The sequence below is a fragment of the Strigops habroptila genome, chromosome 1, assembly GCF_004027225.2.
Source record: "Strigops habroptila isolate Jane chromosome 1, bStrHab1.2.pri, whole genome shotgun sequence".
Lineage (NCBI taxonomy): Eukaryota > Metazoa > Chordata > Aves > Psittaciformes > Psittacidae > Strigops > Strigops habroptila.
Genome location: NC_044277.2, coordinates 133,728,884 through 133,754,943, shown reverse-complemented (window position 1 = coordinate 133,754,943; position 26,060 = coordinate 133,728,884). Strand labels below are relative to the sequence as shown.

The 26,060-nt window shown below is 40.7% G+C and overlaps 2 protein-coding genes across 6 annotated transcripts in view; one reads left to right on the top strand and one right to left on the bottom strand.

Moving 5' to 3' along the window:
• Window positions 1–25,757, top strand: part of SCRN1 (secernin 1) — a 40,675-nt gene extending 14,918 nt beyond the window's left edge. For 4 of the 5 annotated variants that reach the window (XM_030480429.1, XM_030483024.1, XM_030481267.1 and 1 more), the window contains 7 exons: window positions 6,400–6,581; window positions 12,013–12,215; window positions 15,116–15,310; window positions 16,089–16,254; window positions 18,087–18,267; window positions 19,898–20,057; window positions 20,332–23,012. In XM_030480429.1, the coding sequence (XP_030336289.1) occupies window positions 6,400–6,581; window positions 12,013–12,215; window positions 15,116–15,310; window positions 16,089–16,254; window positions 18,087–18,267; window positions 19,898–20,056 (1,086 nt within the window). In that variant the 3' untranslated portion in view covers window position 20,057; window positions 20,332–23,012. Of the gene's footprint in view, window positions 1–6,399; window positions 6,582–12,012; window positions 12,216–15,115; window positions 15,311–16,088; window positions 16,255–18,086; window positions 18,268–19,897; window positions 20,058–20,331; window positions 23,013–25,035 lie in introns of those variants that run through there. The other variant, XM_030483864.1, reaches the window with a different exon arrangement.
• WIPF3 (WAS/WASL interacting protein family member 3) overlaps window positions 22,925–26,060 on the bottom strand; it is a 37,005-nt gene continuing 33,869 nt past the window's right edge. The window contains exon 10 of the mRNA XM_030479127.1: window positions 22,925–25,768. Within this exon, the coding sequence (XP_030334987.1) occupies window positions 25,728–25,768 (41 nt within the window). The 3' untranslated portion in view covers window positions 22,925–25,727. The remainder of the gene's footprint in view (window positions 25,769–26,060) is intronic.

The following is a 26,060-nucleotide window of genomic DNA, read 5'->3' as shown; positions in this document are numbered from 1 at the left end:
AAGGTTATAGTCTAAAGGCTTACAATTCAGAGAGAGTTTAGGAAGCTGCTTTGTCTTGCCTCTCAGTTGAGACCCAGTAACTGGCTGTGTAAGCAGCCCATGTCATGGCACATGCAGGCAGATGGCTTACATCAAGCCATCTTGTTTAAACTAACCCTTAGACTTCGCACAGAGATAGAAGAGAGGCAGTATACAGGCAGACAGCAACTAGTAAAAGTAGTTTCTGCCTTCAACAGTCTATTGCTTGGCTAATGGGGGCTTTTTCTCTGTTCTGCTCCACTGCAGGCGGCTGGCCTTTAAACTAACGTGTTTGACTTTGCTTTGTAACACTGTGCACGAGTCAGCAGCAGTTCAGAGGTAGAAGCCCTAATCTCTTGGCTGTTTCTGCCCTTTCAAAGCCTCTGTTTTTTTACTGTAGGAGTGCTGCTGTTTTGCTCCTTTCTGTTACCAAAGCAAAACTGGTTAGCTTGAACTATTTCTTTTTCTTATTCTCCAATTTTTTAAATTGGAACAAAGAGGAAGAGGAGGGAGAGTGCTGGAATCGTGTGGGGCAAAAACCCGCCAACTATCCTGTTTTGACCCAAACTGTTTACTTACGGCAAAAAAGATGTGTGAGGCATTTCAAAGTGGCCAAGCAAAGAAATCAGTCCGAGGATATCTGAGAGTTCAGGGATATCTCCGTGATGGGCTTTTTGTGGCTTCTTTGACATCTGTTTCTTACTGTTTTAAAACATTAATAAGCTTCATCGCTACTTCAGTTTTACTTTTGCTCTTCACTCAGAAAACTGCTTGATTTGTAACTTAAAAAATAAGAGGTGAGTTCTTGACTGCTAAATCAACTCTGACTCTGTCTTCAGAGAGTGTTCTCGGCCTTTGAGCCTTGCTGCACTTTGGCGTATTTTATTTGTTTAAAGATTTTCATATTTCATTTTGCTGAGCACATTTCCATACCGTGGCTCACCTGCCTCACACTCCTTGGTGGCTTGAAAGAGCAGGTTAGAGTAGGTCAGAGGGTGTATAGTTCTGCTTTTTGACAGGGGAATTGTTTGGCTTTTTCTAGTTTCTCTAAATCTTTTTTAGAATAAAATCTATCATTCTTAGTCTTCAAGATAAATGAAACTGCTAGAGATCAGAGGCATACAGATTCAAATTTTGCAGTTATTGGTTGCAATGAGCAGAAACAGGAAAGAATAATATGCAAATACAAAAGTTCATATAAAGTGTACTAGGGGCTTCATAAAAAAGGATAAGCCATTCTTAATTCAAAGAACGGGTTTTGTTCTGTATTTCTACACTTAGTAAATGCTGCTGCTCTTTATATCTGGCTGCAACATGAGGATACAAGTGGTAGCATAGCATGTGTCTTTGAAAGCTAGCTACCTGAGGATTCATCCTGCCATTGGGAGACTTCTGTTCAGCATTCTGGTTTGACTTTGTGACCTCTAGAACTAGGGCTGACTACTTGAGATGTACCCAGGCTAGATGTGTCCTTGTGTATGGCTGTCCCCTCCACTGCAGCACAGCAGTTTTGCTGCTAGTTTTATGATATCATAGCCATGCATAATGGGTGTTTAAAGTCATCCACGTGTCTTCTACTGTATACTTGATGCTGGTTAGTGCATAAGCAAGCAGTGCTAAGAGCATCAGCTAGCCATTAGCACTGCGTGCTACTGCTTGCATATTTTTCTTTTCAGTCAATGGTCATTCCCTGTCCTTTTAGCTGTATTACATTTTTTTCCTGTAAATAAGCAGCAAAAGAGTTATCTATAAAACACATTCTGTCAGGCACATCCACAGGGGATGGTCTGAGGGGCTTTCTTGAACAGCCATGTTCTAGCTTTCCAGTTCCCCATTTCACCACAGCGCGAGGGCCCAGGTAGCCTACGTCACCTCTGGAGTCTCCTCTGTAGCCAGATCCAGCCAGGCCATCAGTCTTTATGGCCATGGAGGCAGCAGGCTGCCAGACTGTCTTGTCACATTTTTACCATGTTAAAAGCAGCCACGGTGCAACTTCTCGAGTTACTGCAATAGTACAGATATTTTGTACAGCAGTGCTTAAAGTAGCTAAGCAAAGAGTTAATTCCAAGTTAGAGCCTGAGTCTAATGAGAGTGGTGTGGAGGAATCTTTTCTGGAATCTAGAATCTTAGGGCCCTTCTTCAAAGATCATTTCTTTCTAAAGCATTCCCTGACTATTGCCTTTGTTATCCAGGGCTGAAGCCTGTGTGATTTCACTGATATTTCATAATGACCTGACTGACAGTGCTAGGAATTGGCTGTTCTGCAGCTTGAGTACAGTAGAAGCTGCACAATAGTTTCTTTTCATTAATGAAAGAAGAAATCTCTTGTGCTTATAACTGTTGTGTCTGGTTTTGGAATACCTCCAACCTATCTGTATGCCTTAGCTAGGGTGGGAGATCGTTTGTGCCTTGTACTATATTTAGAACTGCCTTGATAAGATTCTTTTCTTGATATATTGTAAGTGAAATAAAAAGAAAAGTTTGCAGCTTGCTCAATTCTCTTTAAAGTTATTGGCTGCATCTCTTGTATGTGAAGTCTCTGTTCTTTGCTTTTAAATTTCCTGTGGGAATTTACTGTCACAGGGCATCGTGCCAGTTACGCAGCTTTCGGGGCTGGAGTTCTAGCAAATCAATGGAGCCTGACACCACTCACTCACAGCCGTTGCCACCAAATACATCAGTATTCTTGTGTTTCAGCATTCATACTCAAAGAAAAATGTTAGTGTTAGGACATGCTGAGGCTGGATGCTTCAGGAATTTTAAAGACAGGGTTGGTAGCAAACAGAATCACAGCAGTACCTTATATCCACTTTATTTGTCATTGCCTAGTTTGGCACGGCTCTCAGCAGAACAGGCTGCTATGCTGTTGTGCTGGAGGGATTTGCCAGGTCGGTGGGGTGCCGGAGAGAGGACGGGGAGGATGTGGTTTGTGCTTGCTTCTGAAATCTTGTCATCATCTGAGCTCTAAAGATCTAGTGGCCAGGGAGGCTTTTTGATGGATAGTGTTGTCTTTCCCCCACTATTTCCTTCCATGTCTGAGCTGTTGTAAGCGTGCATTCTGATTTCTGTGGAATAGGTAGCAATGGTTTGTTGTGCTGCAAATCCAGCGACTGGCTTTGGTTGAGCTACCTTTGCGATTAACGCGTCTTGGCTACAGGTGGATAGCTCAGTTCCTCTGTTTCCTACGTGAAGATATTCTTTTCATCTGGAAGTTGATGATGTTATTTTAAGGGGGGGGGTGGTGTGTGGAGTGGGGTGTGTGGAGTTACAGAGTGGGAGGTTTATGTTTAAAATTGAATAATCGATTGTCACATCTGGACCCTAGTTTTATGAGAAGCTCATACCTATTGTTAGCAAATATGAACCAAATGCCTGCCTTCATACGTCAGTCCTATTGAGTGCCTACTTTTCTGCTTACTGAAGTAATTAGTTCTAATGGGAAGGTAAAATCTCATCAAGGTTTTTTCAGCAATAACCATGGCAAAGGATTGTTGAACAAGAATCAAGACAATGGTAGTTCTACAAGGCCTGTCATCTGCTATCAGACTGGAATGGTTTCCTGTTATTTAGGTTTTCTAAGGCAGTTTATAAGAATGAGGCTTGCACATTGTCTATGTACATAAGTTATTGTGTGGAAGCTGAAAATAATGTGAAGATATGGTCCATGTTTGCTTATCACTGGATTGGGGAATGTGAAGAAGCAATATAGAAGGTGACAGCTGTATTGTGAGGTAGAGAGGCCTCTGAATGGTTTCTGTCATATGATTGCATAGTTACAAAGCAAAAGCACGTTTTCCCCAGAATGCTCTGGATCCTTCAAGCAGGAGCAATTTCCTCTTTCCCCTTTCTTGACTGCTACCATTGACAATAAAATCTTTATCATGAATAGCAGCTTTGGAAATGTTTGGCTTTGGAATGAGGCCCCAAGTAATCAGCAATTGGTAGCAAGGATAGCCAGAATGTTTTGCAGAGAAAAAGCATTCAGCATTTTTTTAGCCTATCACTTTTCCGAGTGTTTTCATCATTTTTTCTTCTGGAAAATCAAAGCATCAGCATAAGCAAGCTTGTATAATAGGGCTATTCAGACAGAGAATGCTATGCAAGTGGGGGTTTAGGGAGTACTAAAGTCTCCTCCCTACTGTGCCTTGGTTTTTGCTTTCTGCTGCAGAGTGGGGAAGGTTCATGTCCTGGATGGCTCTGCAGGATGGCTGCAGCTAGCTGACCACCTGTGATGAGATTGCAGGCAGCCCAGACTTGTGCTGTGCTGGGATTGGTGCCTGCCTGGCTGCAGCCCTGCCTCCTGATAGCTGCTCTGGTCATGTCTTCGTACGTAACGTGGGAAGGTGCTTGGCCCGGCCCTCTCTCGTGCTGGTGCAGCTCCTCTCTTGCATGTCCAGGAAATACAGTTATTCTCTCTTCACTCACATACATGCTTATCCAAACAGCTCTGACCTAAAGCTGTGAAAAAACTCCGTATGTCAAAAATGTGATTCATTGCTGACAGCTCACCAGATGGATTAGGGGGGGTCCTGATAAGTCCTGATAAATGTCTGCTCTAGCGTGGCTTGGTTAGAAAATGAAGCAGAAGGTGAACTGTGTAGTGTTTTTATTACTCGGATCATAGCTCCTAGTCAGTGCCAGATGTCATTGCACCTCAATAGGTGAGGAATTTGCCTCTACACAATCATAGTGTATTACTGCATAAGTGATTTGGTCAAACAGCCTGGTCAAATATTGGGGATTTTCTCCAGCAAATAAAGCAGGTATTTCTGTAAGTCCCTGCTGGGGTCTTACTGCCTAAGCCAAAATCAAAATGAAGCACACAGCAGAAAGGAAAAGGGAAGCATGTCCCTACTTTATTTTTAATGCCTTAGAATGAAAGAATTCCCCACCCCTCCTTTTTTTTTCTTTTTTTGTTTTAGAACATGTGTCCTCTGTGAGAAATCATCCTCTTATTTCACCTGTAATTTGCTCTATAGAAAGGTGACAGTTTGACCTGTTTGCACATGGGTGGCAAGCTCATTTCTTGTGTCCTTCTTGCATGGTTAGATTGAAGGACTCTACAAATGCCATTCCTGATCAAAGATAGTCTGTTATACATTTTAATTGCATGCTAGCCTAACTATTTCTGTGAATATCATTACTCAAGATTGAAGGCTGAAGATGATCATGCTGTGTAATCCCCAGAGGGGCAAGGACAGGTTAGGAAAAAACCAGCTTCTCACTGCTAATAATCTTGGACTGATTCCTTTGGCTTTAGGTTCCAATGTATTCACAGCATGTGTTTTCATGGCAAACAACCTTTAGTCCACTAGTCCAGTCTGCTCATCCTGCTCACTTTGATATGTCTGACCAAATATTCCTCCATAAAAATGTTGCAGATTACTTCCTGCAAGGAAGATGTTACGACAGGAATGCTGGGCAGTAAGAGTGTCTCATAAATAACACAGACAGCTTCAGCTTCCTTAAAAGAAAATTCTGCAGAGTTTGGTCCTTGAAGAACTTAATGTGACCTCGGTAGTAAAATGTAAAGCCCATTCCTTTGGCTTCTACAAGCCAATGATCTGATGATGGCTCAAGCTCTCTTCCGTGCTGTCTGGGAAAACAGTGCTTGTTTTTAAGTCCTAGAGCAAGGCAAAGGTAAATATATTTGAAGGATAACATAATTTCTTTCTTCTTTGCCATTTCAATTATTTCTCTGCAGCCTTCCTTTGTATTTTTGACTTAGAATGCATTCACAGAACTCTGATTACAGTAGACCATTTAAACTAGCAGAAACATCAGCTTTAATCAAAAACAATGCCCGTGTTTTATTTCCTGTGACTGTTTATCAAAGCATTCCACTGAATCTTTTCAAGTCTTGGTTTCCACCCCCACCCCCTTTTCTACTGGCAGGCTCAGTCTTGGGGGCAGCTGCAGGGGAGGCAGCAAGGAAGAGGGGGAAGCCTTCTAATGTATTTTATCCAGTTACCATTGTTATACTATGTACTTAATAACATACTGGAGATTGTGCTTAGGTGAGATGGTATAATGGTTTGATGTTGTTACTGTGTACAGATGTGATCGCTGCTGCTTTACTGTAACAGTACAGTCTGTCTACTGCTGCTTTCTGCTGCTTTTAGCACTTGTGTTCTGCTTGACTCTTTGAAGCCTGCAACTACCAAAAGAGATGTATTTTTCCAGCTTTGCAATATAAGGCTGTAAAGATTCAAATATGACAGTTAAATGTTGTTTAAAAAATTCCCTGCTTATACATAAAACATGGACTTTTTAAAAACAATGTGCCCTGTCTATACACGGAAGTCTTGTATTTCTTCAGTCACAGCATTAGATAAAGTGCTTGCAACTGATTTGCTTTTTCTCTTCCTGCTCTCTCTGCAGTGCACATATATTGAGATTGAGCAGGTGCCGAAGACTCACGCTGTTGTGCTGAGCAGGCCCTCCTGGCTCTGGGGGGCAGAGATGGGAGCGAATGAGCATGGAGTCTGTGTAGCTAATGAAGCCGTCGTGACCAGAGAACCAGCTTCTGAATCTGAAGCCTTGCTTGGAATGGATCTTGTCAGGTGGGTGGCTTGCCAAGCTGTGACCAGCCTTTCAAACACCAAGGATTAGATGATGATGATACTGGGTATCCGCTTTGTGGTGATGGCATTAGGAGATTTTAAAATGATATAAGCAGACCTGTCCAGGCAGAGCTTGAGACACAGCTGAGTTAACACTTAAAACACTTGGAATCTGAATTTGGCTCCCAAATATGTACCAGTCTAATGTAGGTTCACTAAACCTACCTTGTCTACCTACCTTATAGTCTAGAAGTGGCTGTTCTGACAGGATAAGAGGCATGATTCCATTGTTAATAAAGAACTGCTAACTGATTTGCAACATCAGATTGCTGGTGTGCCCTTCATTCTCCCCCATGTTACAACAGCCTACTCTGACCTAAAAAGCTTATTCTGGGCTTATAGCCAACTGTAGGCATAAACAGACGACTATGTCTCACTTCAGCCCATGCATTCCAATGTAAACCATTGCCCTTTTTTAAATGCTGGCAAACTCCTGTAAGTCTGTTCATGGAAGCCTGGCTGCACTGTACACCTCAACCTGCATGCTGATCTTGTAGTGAGAGAATTTAAAGGAGAGTTGGGTGGGAGAAGAAAGCCGAAAATGAAAGAACAAGAGAAAATGCATCAAACATTAAAAGAGAAAGGGAGCAAATGGACTCAGTTAAAGATGGGACAGGACAAGTGCTTGTTTAAGTGAATCAGTGTTAGAGGCAGTGGTCCTGCTGGCATTTGCTCTAGGGTATTTAATGAGTGGGCTGAACCAATTTCAGGTGAATGCTCATTTTTCTGGAAACTACTGAAAGATGAAAGAGGTTCTGGATGGCTGGAAAAGGTCAAATATTGTGGATATACTTAATAGAGTTAAAAAGAGTTGTAGTTATAGACCAGCTTAACCACTGTTCCTGAAGGGGAGAAAAAACACTTAAATATCAAGGAGTTCATAAATATGCTATAATAATTGTTAGTCAGGAAAAATCCTGTTGGACCATTCTGCTTTACTCCTGCAATGAGTTAACAAATTTTATGAGTGGAGGATAGGAAATAGACACCTTGACTTTTAAGAGGGCATTAAAACCTTAGAAGGTATTCTCATAAGCAAGCTGGGATGCATGAGTTACAAGAAATTGTTGTTAGGTATATTGCTGCCTGAAACTGTAATTGTAGATGTTCTCTAATGATGTCTCTGCAGAAATACAGTATCTGGTTCCAGCTACTGTTAACCAAGAGGACTATGAGCCAGTTGGAGAGAATGCAGTGGAAATGGAAAATATGATCTAAGATCTATAGGATTTGGCCGGTGTGAAAGTCATGAGGGAATTTGGGTTATGTTTCTCTTTGGTGTTTTCTCTAAACTCTAAATTACAGAAGGAGTCTGTGGAGAAGCTGTACCTTAGAGGACTAACTGCAGTGATGAGTTTAATTGCATGAAGGGAGACTCAGAGGCTCTTTTAAGAAAATACAGGACAAGCTTTTGTCAGAAAAAAAAAAAAAGAGATGTTAGGTGACTTTCCAAGCTCCACCTTTATTTTTTCCCTCCTACCACCATTCTTTTGAAACTTTAACAAAGCATTGGTTTAGATGCAGAGTTCTGCTTATTTTTGTCATAGTTATTGCAGTCTCAAAATACTTTTTAACATTCAAATATATAGGGTGTCCAGCATCTCTAGGTTTACCCACACTAGCAAATCAGGAGAAATTGGTAATAAACTATGAGTGAACATCATGTGTAGATATTACATTCCCTCTCTTCCTTTTTATCTGCAGAAAAAATGGTCTGTAGCTCGAATGCAGAGTGTGCTTTAGGCAAGGAGAACTAGAGATATGTTGCAGACTACCATCTGCCGCTCGTTCCAGCCATAGTGATTCTTTCTCTTACTGTGAAGACTTGGCCAGTTGCATTAAGCTTATCTGGTTTGGATCACCTCATAGAATAGAGAGCCATCAAGTACAAAATCAGTCATATCGCCTGCAATCAAGCAGCTGGCACCAGCTCTGCCTCTTTTTACCCATCTGAGAACAGGCTAATTCTGTCACTCAGGATTTATTGGAATAAAAATAAAGCCTAATTAAGAAATGCACATCTCTGCTGGCGAAATTTTTCTCACGTCTATGTATATGTTGGACTTCTGTATCTGTGTCAGACCTTAGCGAAGGATGAAGATTGACATTCTGTATGTGCATGTATGACTAGCTGTTTGCTAAAGAAACTTAGACTCTGAAACATGTTCTTCAGAGCCCACTTAAGAGTTGTCAACCCAGGAATGTCATTCAGGTAATAGAATCAAATTTTGCTTGGCTGCTCAGGCTCCCCTAAGAGTTTGCTTCTACATTCTTTTAACGTGATTATTCTTGTCCTGTAGGGGAGACTTCCTCTCTCTTGAACTGATCTGGAATTGTCACTTTTCAGTTAGGATTTAAAATCCAGCCAATATGGGCAAAGGCTGTAGGTGGGTGTTGGGAGAGCACATGGATTGAACAGACCAGAGGCATCTTTCAGCTGGGTAGTATAATTCTGAAGTCAGCTTGTTTTGTTGTTGAAACAGGAAATTGGAAATTCATCATAGGCAAAGGATTTTTTTCAATAAAGGTCACGATGCACATCAGTAACGATGTATTTCGCAAAGTTTTTAGCTCGTTTGGTAACTGACTCCTGGTTTAAAGACTGAAAACAGTGTGTTACCCTGTAACAGAACACTGCTGTATCTGAGGATTAAGACCCATTGGTGCACACTTTTGCTTATGCCACTACAGTTAGAAGAGGACAACATTATCATACAGTGTATTATGAAGAAACCTGTAAAATACGCCCTTTTTTTTGTATAGTTGTCTTAATTTTTAAACCCTATGTGTATTAGTTCTTTTCATTGCTGGTGCAGTCACTTTTTCAGAGCCACACAATTCTATGATTCTATGTCAGTCTTGGCAAGGAGTCAAGAATGCTCTTTAAAATTGTATTAATTTGTTTACCGATTTCTTTCCTTAGAGACATCAAAACTGAATAAAGTAGAATGTCATCATCATGTATGTTACTGCATTTGGAAATTTGGCATCTCTAACTGATAAGTTAAAAAGCTTAAGATAATGTTTTGACAGTGTGATAGCATATTGGAGGTACTGAGGCAATGGATTGCACGAAGTCACTGAAATTTGCCTAGTGAATAATTCAAGCTCTCATCTGGGGGTAAAATTACTTAAAATTTTCTTCCTGCTCACCTTGAAGGGTACTCCGAAATGTATTAGTGGGAGGGTTACGCTGCAGTTACCCAGGACACTGATGTAGAGATACGTGGCAAGACCCACGTTTCTGTGGAGATGAGCTGTGTGGTTGTTGCGTAGGATGGGGTTTGTTTGCTGTCCCTTGTGACTGACAGATGGGAGCACCCAAACAAAAGCAGGGCCTAGGCCTTTGTTAAATGGAAGTAAATGTAACATTAGAGCCATTTGCAAAAAACATACCTGAAAGAGATTTCTTCAGCCTGAATATCTGCTGTAGTTTTGACAGAGAAAGCTAGACCATAGCCATCTCAGAGGGATAATGTCAGGGAGACGTTATTAAAAGTTATGATGTTATGTCTCTTGGTAGGTTTGGATCTAATTATAACCTGATGCTTTTGGTCATAAACTGGGGAGAAGGGAGCAAATTCTCATTGAATCTAGTGAGTATATGGTCACTGATGTAGTTGTCAGCCCATTCATTTACCTGTGGCAGTGACAGCTCTTTGAATTGCTCTTGGGGAATACATAAGACATGCTTTTGGATTGGCTTTTAAATGATTTCTGTGTTACATGCTAGGACTGACATCTCTGTATTACTCTGAAAAAGCAATTGCACCAGTGATGGAAAGAATGGAGGAATAACATGAATGTATAGGAACTAAAAATGGAGACAACAATACAAAACCAATTTCAGCTAATATGAGAAACAAGACAAGAGGGAACAACAATAAATGTGAAGTAAAATGATGAGGGGGGAGAAATTGTCACTGTAAGTTAGGACCTAAAATTCTACTTGGCTCTCCTTTGTCATGAAGTGATAAATCGATGCTGCGGAGAGAGATGAAAACACTGCTTTCAACAATTTGACCTAAACCAAGGTTAATAGTGGCCAGCTATTTAACAAAATAGGCCCAGTGCAGAGATCAGATACAAAACTATTTAGATCAGCAAATTTTATCCAAGTTACCAGGAGCTGATTTGTGTACTGTAGTTTTTAGGAAAGAAACGGTGGTGTTTTCTTGTCATGTGATTTCCAGGGAAATCATAGAATTGTTTGGGTTGGAAGGGATCTTAAAGGGCTAGCACAGAACTTAGATTTAAAAAAGTGAATTTCTTGGAACTATCCATCAGTCAAAATGACTTTGTGCATAGACCTATTAGAAAAAGATAAATAAAGCAGAAAATATTAAGGTGACATAACCAGCAGAGAGAAATGTTGGACTGATCCAGGTAACTGTCCTAAAGGATGGAGGCATGGATATGCTGCTGTTTGAAATAGTGCATTTCCTCATTAGCAGTAATTATATTTTGGAGTGGAATTGATTGCAGGTCTGATTTAGACTTTTCTAGTTACTGCTTTCATTGATTGACTTGGTTAGGGCTGTAAATTATCTCAAGGGATTATTTCACCCATTTGTTCATGTCAGGATACAGTAATTCCCTATAGCTTTGTAAAACCTATTCTTGTTCCTCAGCTTTCTTTTCCCTAAAATACCCTTGATTTGCTCAAACTTCCTTTTTAAAATCATGTTCTTTCAGACATATGGTTACTCTTAATTCAGATGAAAGCTGTATCTGGTGTTAAATATTTTTTTTGGGGAAGCCTCTGCAGGAACACTGAAGCATGACTGTGCACAAATGCTTCTGTCTACAGTGTGCATATGCATCCAAGGATAACATGCATCTAGCTTTGATGGCCAAACAAATATCAGATCATTGGAAAAGAGAAGTTGCAGAGAGATTGTAATACTGAATACTTCTTCCATTTTTTGATCTCTGGTAATATTAATTTGCAGTACCCCACTTTCTGTACAGCAAAGTAAGCTTCCATACAGCTATTACTTTAAAAAGACCTTTGCAAATTATCCTTCAAATTTATTCTGCCTGGGGCAGGGATAAATAGAGCATTGCATGTTTACGGTGCAGTTGAGGTCATTGGTTGGTAGTTGGACTCTTTAAAAACTAAAAACCAGCTATGGTAGGTGTCAGAATGAAGAAGCAGTGTAGAAAATAAAGGCTTGAAACAAATTATATCATCTAATATCTTATCCTGTAATTCTAGTAACTCCGTAAAGCAGGAATTCTTACCCTGGGCATACCTGACACCTCTTCGGTATTTTAAGACGAGATTAGTGCTGATGTTTAAAATCAATAACTTACGGAGACCTCACTGTTACATGTCTGTCTGAATCTCAGTTTTGCCCTTTTCTTACAGACTTGGCCTAGAAAGAGGAGCAACAGCTAAAGAAGCTTTGGGTGTAATAGTTGCTCTGTTGGAAGAGCATGGACAAGGTGGAAATTATTATGAAGATGGGAGCTCATGCCATACTTTCCAAAGTGCATTTTTGATCGTGGACAGAAATGAAGCCTGGATACTGGAGACTTCTGGAAGGTACTGGGCAGCGGAAAAAATCACAGGTCGGTATCACTCACAGCAAACCTTCCTTATTATAAATAGCTGTAAGAATTGTCTTGGAAGAATTGGTCTTAAAGTCATTGAGTTTAAATAAGTGACCAATTTATGCAAATGTTTAATTAAATAATTGATTTTAACTTTATGTATTTGTACTATTCATTTTTTAATGTTGATTTGCACTGGCTGATGTAACTCGGCATCTTCTGTGAAGCTGGAGATTGTTGCCTGTATACCTCAGCTATGTAATAATCATGCTTAGATTTTTGTCTTTGGTAAGTGTTGTATTCTGCTAGATTTATTTACTGTTTGAAATGTGTCAAGTGTCTTTCTGATGCAGTTAATGCCTGAATTGTTACTTACAAATCTAAAATATTAAGAAGGAAGGATAGGCATTGATAGCTTCGAGAAAAGGGCTTGTGGTAAGTGGTACATGGAATGGGCTGCTGCTGGTTGCTTTAATGCAATAGATACAGTCCCCTCATATCACCGTTTCTTATCTGATACTGCAGAACAATACTTTTCTGCTCTTTAAACTTGTAGGTGGTTTCTTTTTCTGTAGGTGTGAAGCCAGAGCTGCCAAACTATCTTCTAGATTTCACTGGCTTGGTGGCTGATCTTAATTAAAACTTTGCTGGCAGATATGTGCTGCCTTAATATAATACAAGTGTCTCGGGTTTTATATTTAATTTATTATCAGTTGTTGGTTTTGGTTTTGGAGGGATTTTTATTTTCATAAGAGTAGAGCTTTTTAAAATTTACTCACATTTGAATGAATTAAAAATTCAGGTAGCTTGAAAGGATTTTTGTCATCCATGCTTTGAGCTGTGGCAGATACATTGAATTCAGTTTTCATTTCCCCTTCAATGAAAGGTAGGAGGTAGCAGATATGGGGAGGTGGGAGGTTTAACTTCGAAAATCCCAAAGCAAAGAAATAACACCAGGCTGCGTAAAGGTGTGTGATGGCCTATTGTCGGTTCATGCCATCAAATATGAATCAGCTTACCTTAGCAGGGATGATGTTTTCCCAAGCAAAGCTTGCATTTTAAGGAAACCTACAGGATAGAAGGAGTCCTCTAGCACATACAGATACCAGACATCGGGGAGGGAAGAATGGTGATGCTGTCCTCAGAGTCCAATTTCTGGAAAGCAGCTGGCTCCTGAGGTTCCTGGGCTAATGCAGTGACATCCTGCTGACTTCTGTTGATATACCTGGCCAATATTTGAAGAATAGTGTTTTCTGCTAGCCATTTTAGCTGCATCCAGCAATACATAACCTTCCCATCCTTCTTCCCAGCAAATATACTGCTGCCTTCACCTGCTGCTTGTAGCTTTTTGAAATTATACTGCAGCTCTGTTCTGATTTTACGAGCGTGTTTCTCTTCAGGAGGTCCCTTCGAGCCGCAGATAAGTAGTTTCCATCTCCTGCAGTCTGCTGAGGCTGCCAGGGGCTGCCAGGCTGCTGGCTATGTAAGAACTCTATATTTCATAGTTTGTTCAGGGGATTCTTCTTTGCAACCATAGGCGTGCCTCTTAGGCTTTCAAATAAGTGCACAAATGCTGCTAAAACAGGGAAAATGTGTCATTCCCCAGTGTGAAGGCGTTTCTTTCTTGATTCTATCATCACTGCTGCAGTTCTGTAAAGCTTATAGTGAATATTTATCAAGCAACTCTCTTACAGTAATTTAAGGATAAACACTTTTACAATCCTTCCTATTACTGCTCTTCAGTTGGAGTAGAAAAATTGCTTGATAGATTTTCATTTCTTGAAGGAGATCAAACCCATGAAATACTATTTTACACAAGTTACTAAATGTAATATTTAAAGAGCTCTTTAAGAGTGGCTTGCCTACCTTGATATGAACACAAATATTCCTATCACTCAAGTCAAGAAAGTTCCCTGAAAGGTTTCCTGTTTGGGAGTGTGGATCAGAACAAGCTGTCAGTGACCCTGGTATAAGTTGGAACTGAATGGCAGTGACTTTTTAGCAGGCTGATGCAGAGAACTTCCTACTCTAAATTGTTACTCATTATTTAAATTGCATGCACGAGGCATTACAAAAGCAAGCTTGCTTTTGGGGAAGGCAGCGTAATAGTTTTCACAAATGCTGCTTTGGTTTCTGTTTAAGAAAAAGGTTGTGCCAAATTCCAGAATCTGGTTTGGTTTTAGTTTAGAGATTTACTTTATCAGCTCTTTCTCTGGCTTCCAATGCATTTGCTTTATGCTCTCTGAGGAATATCTGCAGCAGCCACTGTTAGTCATGCTGTAGATATATGGATATAAGCACTGCGGTGTTCTTGAGAAAAGCAAATTAAAAGACCCTTTAATATTCTTTGAAGGCTGCTCACACTTTCTTTTTAATTCATGCCATTTGAAAATTTAAGATTTAAAATTAAGTTTAATTTAAGCCTATCTTGCGACTAAGAATAAAACTGTTTTTCAACTGGGAAGCTTAAAGCAATTGGTAAGCTTTTAAAACCATTTTCCAAATCAAATTTTCAGTTTTGGGGGGCAAGGAATGTTCATGAAACTAAATGCAGTCAAACCTTGAGCCTTGCTGTGGCAGTGGAATACACCATTGGAGACAGGTAGGTGCATTTGGAGACCCCTGTTATTTCATGGTCAGAATGTGAGAGGTCCAAGTTGTGAAACTGGTGTTCTGACTAAATAGCACTATTAATCACAAGGCAGTGTAAATATCTAAGTAGGGCACAGAGAATTGAGCTCTGCAACCTGCAGGGATTGGTAATTCTGCGTGTGTTAGTTGTGTAGTTATGCAGTCATGCCAATCTACATCCTAACCAATGGTTTAATTTGTTTCCTAATTGAAATTAAATTGTCCTTCCAGCTTCTCCCAGAAAAACTGTATTAACGCTCTCTTTGAATATGTGGCTCTTTCTACAGAGGGGGTGAAATGCATTTGCAATCAGCTTTCATTAACTACAAAAATTGATGCTGAGCATCCTGAACTAAGGGATTACGTGAGAAGTCAAGGCTGGTGGAATGGAGACTCGGACTTCAATTTTTCTGAAGTGTTCTCTCTTAATGATGACCATTTAGCCTGCTCTTCTGGCAGGGAGAGCCTAGAAAAGCAAGGTGGTGAGTGTTAAACCATCTTCCTGTATGTGCAGTGGGATTTTTAGTCACTACTGCCTCTTTTCAGGCATTCTGTCCAGAACTACATGTAACTGAGACAACCGCTATGTGTGAACAATGTGAAGAGAAAGACCAGAGCTGAAGACTGTCCCTAAAATTGCCACAGTTTAGGATGAAGTCCTCAAGTCCCCCTCAATTTTAATGCTTTAAAACCAGGATTGAAATTATAAAATAACTTTCTTTGCTGCTGTTCTGATGTGCGTGATGTGCCACTACATTTGTGCTTTAGTGTAATTATAGTGGCCCTATCTGCTGTAACACCTTGTGAATGTTTCAGAATTTTGCCTGAGAGCTAATGGAAGTAGGCGAGAAGTGGGAGATCAGGGTGCTCCCGTCCTGCCTGGGCTTGGGTAGAAATAGCTTCTTAGAGGAAAATGGGTGTTTCGTGCAAGTAGTCTTGGTGATTTTATGCAAGTTCATGGTGATTGCTAAAGCAATGCTGCAGACATGATGGCCTTCTTGAAAAATACCCTTTTAATGACGTTTCTCCCTACCTAGCTATTGTAATACCTACTTAATGCTGCTTACTGTTCTCTTTTACTTAGCTAGGCAAGTTCATTCTGGCTTTATATTGTTTGAAGAGAACCTATTCATTGGAATTTGTGACATGTCCATGTCAGTTGTCAGTGGTCATATTAGGTCAAAACCCATACAGGCTTAAATCCTTACCTGGGGTCCAAGCCATTGAACACTCAGGAATTTTTCTTTCCTCTTCATATAGGTGATGTTTCTGCACAAGCCATGATTGATGTCCTGCGTGACAAGGACAGCGGTGTCTGTGTGGACTCTGAATCTTTCCTTACTACAGCTAGCATAGTGTCTGTTCTGCCTCAGGACCCTAGTTTTCCCTGTATTCACTACTTCACTGGCACGCCAGACCCTTCAAGGTAAGCCACAGCACTGGGATTCCTTGGGGGCAGAGCAGGTGATGGGTTGAAAGATATTAAATCCTGCTACCCAAATTGGAGCATGCTTCGAGAGTGTGTTCTAACCAGAAATGCAATCAGTAGTTGCTGGTGTGTAATCTGACAGTCCTGTGTTACTGAACTGCATCTTGCTGCAATTCTAAATGAGCACCACTGGGCTGAAAGGCCAGGTCTGGAACTTTGCCTAAATTCAAAGCTTCTAGAATAAATGCAGCTCAGAGGAGTCCCAGGAACTACTACTGCAGCCTAGTTGCTTTCCAGTGGCTTCTTATTGAGATGATGAGGTTGTGGACCATTTTAGTCACCTCTCTCAAACAAGTGGGTGCAAAACTGAAACAAATACAGTGTCTAACTGGTAAGGAGGGGGTGTGTACTCTAGGTAGCCTTGTATGATCTAAATGTTAACAGAGCAAAACATCTGCAAGTCCCAGGTATCCCAATTATGGGGACAATTTCCAGTTGCTTTAAATGATGTCGTCTTTAGTTGAAGGCAGCAGAGGAGATACAGGAACTCATGGGCCAGGTAATCAAAGAACTAATTAATTATTTTATGTTTTAAACAGAATCCACCTGGGATTCACAGAAATTAAACTAAAACACTTGCCACTTGCATTGAGGTAAAGAGGTTGTGGAGAGAAGAAAATGGTACCTTTGAACAGCTGACAGTCATTCCTGTAAGAGTAGTAGTAAGCAGGAGGTTCTACTGAGGGCTACAGAAGTCATCCATGCCAAAGGGACTTTCCACTCACCTTGCATTATGTAACTCAGACTTTCAGGGCTAAGTATGAAGTTTGAGCTTGCTTGCCAGAACTTTGACTTGGTGCAAATCCTTTGAGATAAAAAGGAGCAAAGCTTCACATTGTTTTGGTGGGATTTCTGTTCTTTTAAAAGGTGGAAAATCCAGCTGTAAAAAACCCTTGTTCAGAGGCCCTTCTTGCTTTATCTTACACTCTAAAGCAGTAAAACCCACATTATTTTAAGTGCAGCTAATGAGTCACATAAACTCTTAGTCAGCAAGGCTTCATGACAGTGATGGAAAGGGTAGCAGCAATGAACCTGCTGACTGTGTGCACTCAGTGGTGATTAATCATGTTTTGCAGAAGTCCTGCATTTCTGGCAGCTGCTTTACTGCAGAATGCAGGGTGCAGTTTCTCCATGCACTTGCCAATACCTACTCTGAGCATTGAAGAGCCTGGATTGCTGGGGTTTTGTTGTCTGTCTCTCTTGGAGTTTAGATTCAAACTCAGTGTTGAAGTGTCGCAATATTGGTGGCTGTGTCTCCCCCCACAACATAAAATTCTGAAGTATTGCTAGCTATATGCCAAATCCTCTGGTAGTGAGCAAGGTATCTAATCTTCCCTGCTCTGCACAAGTGTGTGGTTTCGATTTTAATGACAGCTAAATCTGGGAGGAGAAGGAAAGATGGCTATATGAACAGAGGAGAAAAAGTGGTGCAAGGCTGAATGCTGTGATCTGTTTAAAACAAACTTGGAGAGGAAAATACAGTCCTACTTTTCTAAAGAAGTGACAGAGCTGGCATGAAGGAGACCAAGGATGTCTATAGGTAAAAAGGGCTAATAAAGTTTTACAGTAATCAACAAACCCAGTTCTTTTAAAGAACACAAATTTATTTTGCTTGTGACCAGTACCAACTCTCTAGCCTAGTCCTTGCCTAGTGCAGTTGAATTACTTTTGCTGTTCCATATCTGTTGTTTTATTATAGCCTGGTGAATCTTTCAACAACATATAAAATCTCTCTTATTACTGCAAGCAGTAATTCTCATTTATTTCAGGTCCATATTTAAACCCTTTATTTTTGTTGATGATGTAAAATTAGTACCAAAAGTACAGTCTCCTTCTTTTGGCAATGATGATCCTGCTAAAAAGATACCTCGATTCCAAGAGAAACCTGATCGCAGGCATGAATTGTACAAGGCACATGAATGGGCCCGATCTCTCCTTGAGAATGATCAGGTAAGAGCTGTGGGACCTGGAGTTAAAGTGAATGAATGTACGTTCCTAACTCCATAACTTCAGAATCACTCACTGAAAAACATTCTCTGAGTATTCTTGGAATCCTTGCATGTTTAGCTTGAATAATGATGCCCTCTGAAGGACACTCTATTCTGCATAGTGGGTTTTCTGGTTATCCAGAAAGTGTTGCTCTGCTCTATTACTTTCACAAAGTGAAGAGTCAAACTGAGAAACTGATGAGCTTGTTCAGTCTTCAGTGTGTTTATAGTCCTTTTAAAGTGATTATTGAACACTAGATGCTAGTGCAACATGGTATCAGTATTACATACTACGATGATAGCAGGAATGTTGTAATTTAAATTATATGACGGATTAAGAACTACGTAGTTGGAGGTTTGGGGTTTTTTCTTAAGAACTAATTGGCACATGACAGTTTTGCAAGTCTCGATTTAATGCATTTCTATTAATTTGTAAGAATTAATTGAAAATGCTATGCAGAAGAAATGATGCTTTCCAGTGCCATTGAACAGGTACGTGAGCGCTGAAAACCTTCCAGTGTAAAAACCTGAAGTATTGAAGATCTCTTATGGGAATAAATTTGGGGATAAATCAAGGCAGGAAGGGGATTACTCTGAACAGCTTTTCCAACTGATTGAGATACAGCTTTTGCTGTCATAATGCAAATAGTTCGGTAACTGTTCTTTGACATTTGCAATTACAACTACAGCAGTAAACTTGGTTACTGGCTATAAAGAAGTATTTCAGAAGGAGAGATCACCAGGGCATGTCAGTCACACTCGTGTTGGTATTTTGGGCAATTTGTGGCAGACGCACGTAGTCATGTTGAATTTCCACAGAGGACTTGCTTTTCTGCAGTTTTCCTCTGTGTTTATTTGCATAGGTCAGAGTCTTGCTAAGATCAGAACAGCATCCAGATTCAGCCATTAGTGATTAAGGAAACCATGATAACCTTTACTAGTACAAACTTTATATAAATGCAGTTTTGGCTAGACATGATTTATAATCCCTCAGAATGGTTTATTTTGAAGTCTGTGATCTCTGGTAATGTCAACTCAATGTGCTGGGTAAAACAAAATGACACTTTCTTTAGAAGAGAATTTCCTGCCCAGAAACATGAAGAGCAGTACGTCAGAATGGCACACAAAGCCTTTCCTGGGACCTGGAGTCTTAATGCTGCTACATGACACATAAGTTCAGATTTAATCATCATCTTGCAGGTGATGATCTGAGGAATACAAATGTACATACTATGATCTGTACAATCCTACTTCTAGTCTTCTCACGTAGTCCTGTTTACAGGCTTAAGAAGTTGCTTTACCTCTTTCTCATGTGTACAAGCATTACAGCGTTTTCCTCTGTCCATCTCTCACTCCATCTGCCTTCTCTGCTTTAAACTCAGCAACTCCTTCTTGGTTATTTTTCTTAATGCATTAAGTGTCCAGCACTGTTCCTTTTAGCCTTTGACCATCCAAAAAACCAGAAATAGTTTGTACTTAAAAAGGCTTTCTCATTTTTAAAAGTACTTGAAAAGATCTCCATAATAGAACAGTAAAATGCTTTAATGAGTCTGTTTCCTGGTTAATTGAGTTTGGTTGTTTCACGCCCTTAGGATAAAGGCCAGAAACTAATGAGGATTATGTTAGACCTTGAAAGACAAGGCTTAGAAGCAATGGAAGATATCCTCACTCGTGCAGAGGTTCTGGATCCTGCTGAAGTAGTGGATCTTTTCTATGACTGTGTTGACACAGAACTAAAGTTCTTCAAATAATGTAAGCAAACACTTCAATTCTTTAGATACTGAGTTTCTACTACTAGGTATCAGTGAATGTGAAATGTTGGATCTGATTCTGATGCTCCTCCTTCTCTTTCACACTAAGCTAAGGGTGTTCAGAATCTGGTCCAAAGCCACCTTTCTACCTCAGTACATCTGCTCAGATTGTCTCCAGAGTCCCTTTTCCCTATGCTACATTGCAGGCAGTTTTTATTTTTCTCAATTTCACTCTTGCTTGGAATGGATTTTAAACGAATTTTATCTCATTTCAGCTACGGTGGCTATTGCTAGCCTTTTCACTGGAAGACTGCAAAGTTCTTCAGGCCTTGAAAGAAAGTCTTTACACCTGTGAATTTGCAGGAAAAAACATTTCTAGAGGAAAAAAAATGTTACTTGCTAGCTGTATCCGGTTAACAAATTGCTTTTCTTTGTCCAATCTTGTGGTGTTCCTGTTTGTGTATGTATATAGTGAAAGGAGAAAGTCACTGACTGGTCCAATTACTGTGTGCATGCTGGCTAATTTAGTACAGAATGTTTAAATATGTATGTTGGGCAACCAATTAAAGCGAAGATTAACTTCATCAGGCTAACTGCCATATCATCATTGAAAGCAATCTGGTTTGCCTTTGTTGCTCAGGACTAGCTTGCAGCAAAGCTGACTCGCATTTTCCTCTTCTTGCTAATTCATACAAAGAATGGTAGAGTTGAAATCCCAGTTTTGAGGGGGCAGGAAGGTAAGTCCTGGTTCTTGACCTTGTACTGGCCTCAGATGGGTATATCTGGTTACAGTAACTCTGCTTCTGACACTATGCCTGTACAAATGATCAGAATTAGGTCCCCCAGGTTAAGTTTTGCCTTCACCTGCACCCAACTTAGGGAAGCTTGTGTTTGTAATGCACCTGGCTGCCTCTCCAGTGCTGAGAACTGAAAAGTAGAGCCAGCCTGGATGCTTAAGACATCTATCTATAACCTATTGGCTCTTAAGATGCAATTCGTAAGATGTTGTATTTATATACAAGCTACAAATTGGGATTTTTTTTGGGAATAGATGCTGGACATTGATCAGTAATACTTGACTATTCTCCATCTTTCTGCCTTTGTACAGCTCCTCGTAATCTCTGTGGTGAGCATACATGGCTGGTGAATCCATTAAGCACCAGTGAGTTACTGGTGGTTGTGGCAGTCCAGCTGGTTAGGCTTAGAAATGGCTGTCTTATGCTTCCTTACAATAAGTGTGGTTCTGCAGCATGCTTCCCTTCCTTGACAGTCCTGCAGACTGAACTGCTTTTCATGTGTTTCCTTGTAGAAATGAGATAGGGCAAACAGTTTTAAGAATTAAACCAGTGAACACTGTTTCCTGTCATGGGAAGACGGATGGGTTTTTTTTTTAACAGGAGGTTCAGACAAGAATTCCGCGTGTTTGATAAGTGGAAGTTAGCATATGGTATTGAAGTCCTTCACTGTTCAGGGAAGGGGATTGTGAAGAACCATGGATTTCTGTACTGAGGAAATAAAAGCTCCTTGGCAAGGCAGCAACACCTCAACTTGATACTGTAAGAGTTGTGCATTAGGGAAACAGTCATCGCCATATTGTCACATTTAGTTCTCAGAAGTTCTTGTAATGAAATTGTTCCTCCATTCAGACTCATTGCTTTGGTGCTGCCTTATATGACAACTGGCAATTGGACAAGAAAACATTGAGCCTTCTCACTTATGGAAAACAAGCATGAAGATACTTTCTCTTATGGCCTGCCTAATAATCTTTCCACTCACAATTCACGCCTCCCCCACTCTCTGTTGCAGGAGCAGCTCCTGTGCCTCGGTATTATGAAAATGGAGACAAGGGAAGGAGAAAATAGGCAAGGTAACCCTAAAATTAAGCTTCTATCTAACTAGCCAGAATAGGGTCTGTAAGGGCCATGCTTCATTTCTCAGGGTGTTGTGTTAGATGCACAGTGCCCATAGCTGAAGTAAATGGATTTCCCATGAAATCCACTTTTGGAATGAAAGGCTGCTTCAAATGAAAATACTCCTAATGAGAGTACATTTAACACATACCATGTTGAACTTAAAAGCTGCTGCTTTAAACTGTTGCTTGCTGAGCACTTTGCGTCCTGATAGGAGTCGCTGGATATTTGTGGACCAGGAGAGAACAGAGATAAAATGACTGTCCCATCCAGAGGGCTCAAATCAGGATATACCACTTCACACAGCTCTCCTGCACGATTTGGATCTCCAACCTTTGACGGTTGGAAGGGAGGCAAGGTGAAAGAGGGCGTTCCTGCTAAAACCATAATATATCTTATTTGCCTGTTCCTTAAGAAAGAGGAAACCAACATTTGCAATTATATTGTGGGAATTTATGTCCTTATTTGGAACTGCTTATGCCAGAACTAATAAATTGGTTTGAGTACAGTGATCCAGGTACTAATTTTCTAGTAGTATGTTGCTTTTGCTCTAGCAACCACTAGTCCTACACGTTTGAGAAACCAGAGCACTCCCGTGGCCTTAAAACTACCAGTGGTCTCAAGCGCAGCGCTGGCTCAGTGGAAGGACATAATGGGACTACTGGGAGTGATGGCTACTGTGATTCTCTGTATCTCCAGGTTACAGAACTTAGAAGCTTCAGTGGATCTTGAACAACAATCTCGTGTATAAGGGAATAACATTTCCCCAATGCTTCCAAATGTGTACAGGCTTTCTAATTTAATCCCTGAAATATGAGGTTTGCGTCTAATCATAATAAAAACAGGAGTAAATTTTTTTCTCCTTTAGTTATCTTCTGGCAGGTCAACTAGCATTAAGGAGTTTTAAAATCCTTATGAAGGTACTCATTACAGAGCAATACGCAAGTTCCAGAACAAATGAGAACCAACAATAAGTCACCTTTAATAGTACTGTAACAATATATTTGTCAAAGCAGTAATAAATGGTTCTGGCTGTTTGAGCAGCAGCGTCTTTGCTGGCCCCTGCTTATTACTATATTCATGCATATTTATCAAGTAACTATAATAATGACAGTGACAGTAAGTATTGGTCAAAGCATCACTGATTAGTTTCTTTCTTTTCACATGATGTACAGCAAGGTATCATAATAGGCTAGGAAAAGACTAAAGATGCTTTTTCAGAGGCCTGCAGGTGAAGAGCTGCTTACCCTTACACCATTCTCAATGCACGTGTGTGGGAGTAGGAGTTACAGCACAACTGAGCTGTTGAAACAACTAAGAGAAAAGCAGAGATATGTGAAGATGCAGTTACCTGTCTTTTCCGAGTGGTTTTGTTCAAAGGCATGGCCATGGGGAAATACCTTTACCTGTGATCTATAATGTTATTACAGCTGTAGCTGAGGGGAATTTATGGCAATTCTATAAATTAATGCAATAACTGTAAATAGCCTGGCAGTGCCCTTTTGCAGGCTGGTGAATCAGAATTGTTTAGATAGGAAAAGACCTTTAAGATCATCAAGTCTAACTATTAACCATGTCCCTAAGCGCCACATCTACACCTCTTTTAAATACAGCCACTTCCCAGGGCAGCCTGTTCCAATGCTTGACAACCCTTTCAGTGAAGAAATTTTTCCTAATATCCAGTCTAAACCTCCCCAGGCACAGCTTGAGGCTGTTACTTCTTGTCCTATTGCTTGTTACTTGGAAGAGGAGACCAACCCCACCTCACTACAACCTCTTGTCAGGTACTTGTAGAGGGCGGTAAGGTCCCCCCTGAGCCTTCTCTTCTCCAGACTGAACAACCCCAGTTCCCTCAGCCATTCTTCATAAGACTTGTGCTCCAGACCCTTCACCAACTTTGTTGCCCTTCCCTGGACCCACTCCAGCACCTCAGTATCTTTCTTGTAGTGAGGGGCCCAAACTTGAACATGTTATTCAAGGTGCAGCCTTACCAGGACCAAGTAAACTTCCAGCCACTCTTCACCAAGCCTGCATGGGGTTGTTGTAACCCAAGTGCAGCAACTCCTGTAAGAAGGGGAGTCAAAGAATGGTTGAGGATGGAAGGGGTGGCTGGAGGGCCTCTGGTCCAACCCTCCTGCTCAAGCAGGGTCACCAAGAGCAGACTGCCCAGGACTGTGTCCAGATGGCTTTTGAGTATCTCTGGGAATGGAGACTCCAAAGCCTCCCAGGGCAACTTGTGCCAGTGCTCAGTCACCTCCAGTGTCACAGTGTTTCCTGGTGTTCAGACAGAGCCTCTGTTTCATTTTTGTGCCCACTGCCTCTGGTCCTGCCACTGGGCACCCCTGAAAAGAGCCTTCAGGTATTTATGCACATTGATGTGATGCTCCTGAGCCTTCTCTTCTCCAGGTTAAACAGTCCCAGCTCTCTCAGCCTTTCCTCATAGAAGAGATGCTCCATTGCTGCATCACCTTAGTGGCCCTTTGTAGGACTCTCTCCAGCATGTCCATATCTCTTGTACTCAGGAGCCTAGACCTGGACACAGAACTCCACGTATGGTCTCACCAGTGCTGAGTGAAGGGGTAAGGATTACTTCCCTTAACCTGCTGGCAACACTCCTAATGCAGTGAAACGCACAAGAGTACTTCGTGCTGGGAATAGATTCTTACGACCAGATCTGAACATCTGCGATCGAAAGACCTTACCCCAGGCTGCATATGAAAAGCAGAAGAGTATTTGCTCTAGGTTGTTACTCTTTTTTTTCAGCCAACTCTATCTTTGGGGACTGCTTGCTCCATGTGGTGTATTCTGGACAATGAATCCTCGTTGCTTTGCATGAACAATAGTAGGTCTAGTAGCCTCTTTAAAATGTAGGTGTTGGACCACTCATCCAAAGGCCTCCTAATTGTTGGGTAAAGACGTTCTGTCACACAAAATGGTAAATAACCACTTTGCCAGCAGGAAAAGACAGGACACTTGCCCTTACATACATACTTCATGGCATGTGTATTCACACACACCATTGGGGTTTTTTTTTTTGCTTACAGTAGAACAACTTCTCTTTTCTTCCAGTTTGGAAAAGTTCCATCTTCCTTGTCAAGTCCATGACCACCCTACCCAGCTGGGCTTCTTCAGACACTATCCTATAAGGATCTGTACTCGATAGGAGGTAGGCTCAACAGCAGCCACAGCTCCTGGTCATCTCTGTCCTCTTCATGCTTGACGAGAAAAGGATTGTGGGCCCATCTGTTCATGAAAGTGACATTCTGCTGCAATCTGAGGATAGGCAGAATAGAAGAAGTAACGAACGATACAAAGAGACTAAAGGTAGCAGGTTAGTTTCTGACAGGTCATTGAAAAATGGCTGAATAATAACTGGAGAATTTCCAAGATACTTAAAAATTATGATGGAAGGGGAAAAATTAACTCCAGGCATGTAATGCAAAAAAGTTTCCTGAGGTAATGTGTCAGCTTGATTGAGAATTGTTTCAACACTACAAAGAATTTCAATTTTATGCCGCTTTGCTTAAAAAATATCCACCTATATACAATAATTTAAAAGCCTGTACTAACATTCCTGTAGTATGTAGTCCAGTTCAAAAAGCATCATGTACATCACTGTTCCAGTCTATAGAATGTTAACAGTGCAGCACTTGCAATTCAAATACAATCTCTATCACTGTAATGGGGACCCCTCTGCTTCAGATATTATCTTGATGTTGTTCTTCTTTAATACTAATCCAGAGACCATCAGAAGACTCTTCTCATCTCACATGTGTTCTTAATGGAGGATTTTTGGAGGGATCTGTAAATAGATAGGAGATGTTTAATCAGAGGAGATGATAGATAGATACATTTTTGGGGTATGTATTTTGGATGCAGTTCTACAGCATTTATCTCCTACCCTTGAAGTGATACATATATATATACACATATATTGCTCATGCTCTGTAGCCCTTCAGTAAAAAGTCTCTGATCAGATCATACAGCAGACAATTTAGACTGACAGAAGCTGCTATGAAAAGTCATACAAAGTACCTTGACATGGAAACAAAAAAACTCCGAACCTTAAAGTTGAAGATAAATAGTTAGAACTA